Source organism: Cibotium barometz, chromosome 33 (assembly GCF_041138505.1).
Source record: "Cibotium barometz isolate CiBa-2024 chromosome 33, ASM4113850v1, whole genome shotgun sequence".
Lineage (NCBI taxonomy): Eukaryota > Viridiplantae > Streptophyta > Polypodiopsida > Cyatheales > Cibotiaceae > Cibotium > Cibotium barometz.
The window spans coordinates 7,663,565-7,665,766 of record NC_141078.1 but is presented as its reverse complement, the minus strand read 5'-3'; the positions used below and the strand labels follow the sequence as shown (position 1 = coordinate 7,665,766).

Below are 2,202 nucleotides of genomic sequence, written 5' to 3'. Positions count from 1 at the left end.
AAGGCTTAAACTCATGTACTTAGTAGTAAGTACTATAAGGCTTTTATAAACTCATGTATCATAATGTGCACAAGCGCCAAGACTCAACACAAGGTCTTCATGGAAAGATCGAAGTACAAATATACTTGTCCAATTGAAAGCTCAGTTCGCCTAACTCAGTCCTATCATATTGCGAGAGCATTTCGTGAGGTTTATGCATAATGCCATCCATGCTTTGCCTAAAGACATTGTGGGCGCTTTGGACTAAACACCCAAAGCCACGCTACGCCTTCCAAATGCTGGGGCAAAGCGACGTGTGGAAGCGGCTTTGCCTGGCTTGGTAGCGTTTCCTTCTGCTCACAACGGGAACGCTTGCATTCCAATCTGCAGAGAGGTAAGAAGAGGTCGCGGGGCTGGTGCAGGATTGCTGTAGGATCGACTTCAAGGGGGCGCCATATGGCTGAGGAGGGAGAATCCCTTCTCCATCAAAAAGGGTATTGACACTCTCTTCAAGTGCGCAATCATCCTCATCGCCCTCCCCTTCATCCATGCCTTCTTGCCTCTGAGAGAGGACCGCCCTCCTTTCAAGCTCCAAGAGATGGGCAAGAGAAGAGGACATGCACTCTTCACTACCCATGTTGGAGCTCGTCGCGCAGCACAAAATGAAAGCACACCAGCAACCATGCCTTTGGTGGGCGCCGTTCCTTTTCTTCATGTGCTCATGAGACTGCAGAAGCCGTGTGGTAACATCAAGTGGCTGGTTCCTTTGAGACCTGGAGTGTATGCCAATAAGGGTACCTAGAGTGGTACTCTTCTCAGGGAAGAAGGATCCAGTGGACTGCAAACAAACAGAAAACTATAGTGTAGGTACAAATTGAAGCAACCAACTGCAAAAAGCTGAGGTGAAGGTGTAGATATATGCATTAAATTGAGCATTATTAATGGTGTATGTAAAAATTGAAAGCACCCATCAGCCAAAGTTGAGGTAAAGGTGTGCATTATGCATTGAATTGACCATAATCAATGGTGTGTGTAAAAATTAAAGCACCAAACAGCACAAGCTGAGGTAAAGGTGTTCAAATATGCCTTCAATTGAGCATAATTAATGGTGTGTGTAAAATTTGAAGTACTCAACAGAAAAAGCCTAAAAGAGCTGAAAGCACATAACAGCAAAAAGCCAAGGTAAAGCTATGCATATGTGCAAAGAATTAAGCATAATAATGGGCAAACATTGAAGCACATGCACAAACATATGCATTCAACTAAGCGTACTAAATGGGCACAAGGATTGCACTTAGCATAATGGCCATTGTAGATATGCAGCCAACTAAGCATAATTAGTGGGCACAAGGGTTATACTAAGCATAGTAAACATTGTAGATAACAAAATCAACATTTGGAACAAGAAGAGGTTACCTCTGTGTCCAGATCCGAGGAGGATTGAGAGGAGATGGAAGGTGTGGAGATGAGGAAGGGGGAAGCATCAGCTAAGCGGATATGATGCTCCAAAACCCTTAATCTTACGGTAAGGGGCTGCAAACCAAGGGGCCAGCCGTTGGTCCCCCCTCCTCTGGCTTCCATGCTTGGAAGAATTACAGTATTTGCTCGAGACAGTGTGCGCTAGAGCTTGAAGCAAGAGCACAAGACAGGGAGGCTAGTTGGTTATAGACGTTCCAGAGAGAGAGAGAGAGAGAGAGAGAGCATACTGTAGAGAGATAGAGGGCTTAAAAACACACAAAGGAGATTGAGAGAGAGAGAGAGATCAACATCACACGCTGTAGAGAGAGAAAGAAAGCGCGCCCGAGAGCTCACTGTAGAGAGAGAGAGAGAGAAAGAGCACACTGTAGAGAGAGAGAGAGAGAGAGAGAGAGAGAGAGAGAGAGAGCGCCAAAGCACACTGTAGAGAGAGAGAGAGAGAGAACGAACGCGCCCGAAAGCTCACACTGTAGAGAGAGAGAGAGAGAGAGAGAGAAAGAGCACACTGTAGCGAGAGAGAGAGAGAGAGAGAGAGGACTCTAGCGAGAGAGAGAGAGAGAGAGAGCGCCAAAGCACACACTGTAGAGAGAGAGAGAGAGAGAGAGAGAGAGAGAGAGAACGAACTTTATTGCAACCTAAACCATGGAAGCGTGCTTATCACGCAAGCTCAAATCTTGTAGTAAAACAAATGATTTCTGCATAACATGACGGTCTCGCACTTCGAAAAAACAGGCTGCCATCCCCACG

The 2,202-nt window shown here is 45.9% G+C and overlaps 1 protein-coding gene across 1 annotated transcript; it reads right to left on the bottom strand.

Annotated features, from left to right (window-relative positions):
• Positions 1 to 30: 30 nt before the first annotated feature.
• LOC147619255 (uncharacterized) lies at positions 31 to 1,704 on the bottom strand. The gene is made up of 2 exons (XM_086772918.1): positions 1,396 to 1,704; positions 31 to 817 (listed from the first exon to the last, which is right to left on the bottom strand). The coding sequence occupies exons 1-2, from the start codon at positions 1,558 to 1,560 to the stop codon at positions 263 to 265; spliced, it is 720 nt and encodes a 239-aa protein (XP_086629044.1). The 5' UTR covers positions 1,561 to 1,704; the 3' UTR covers positions 31 to 262.
• Between the last annotated feature and the right edge of the window lie 498 nt (positions 1,705 to 2,202).

Bases quoted from the DNA above. Each gene is read 5' to 3' on its own strand.
- LOC147619255 (XM_086772918.1), bottom strand. From the start codon at position 1,560: ATGGAAGCCAGAGGAGGGGGGACCAACGGCTGGCCCCTTGGTTTGCAG. The intron at 818-1,395 runs GTAACCTCTTCT...GTTTGTTTGCAG, and splicing joins CCTCGGATCTGGACACAGAG to TCCACTGGATCCTTCTTCCC.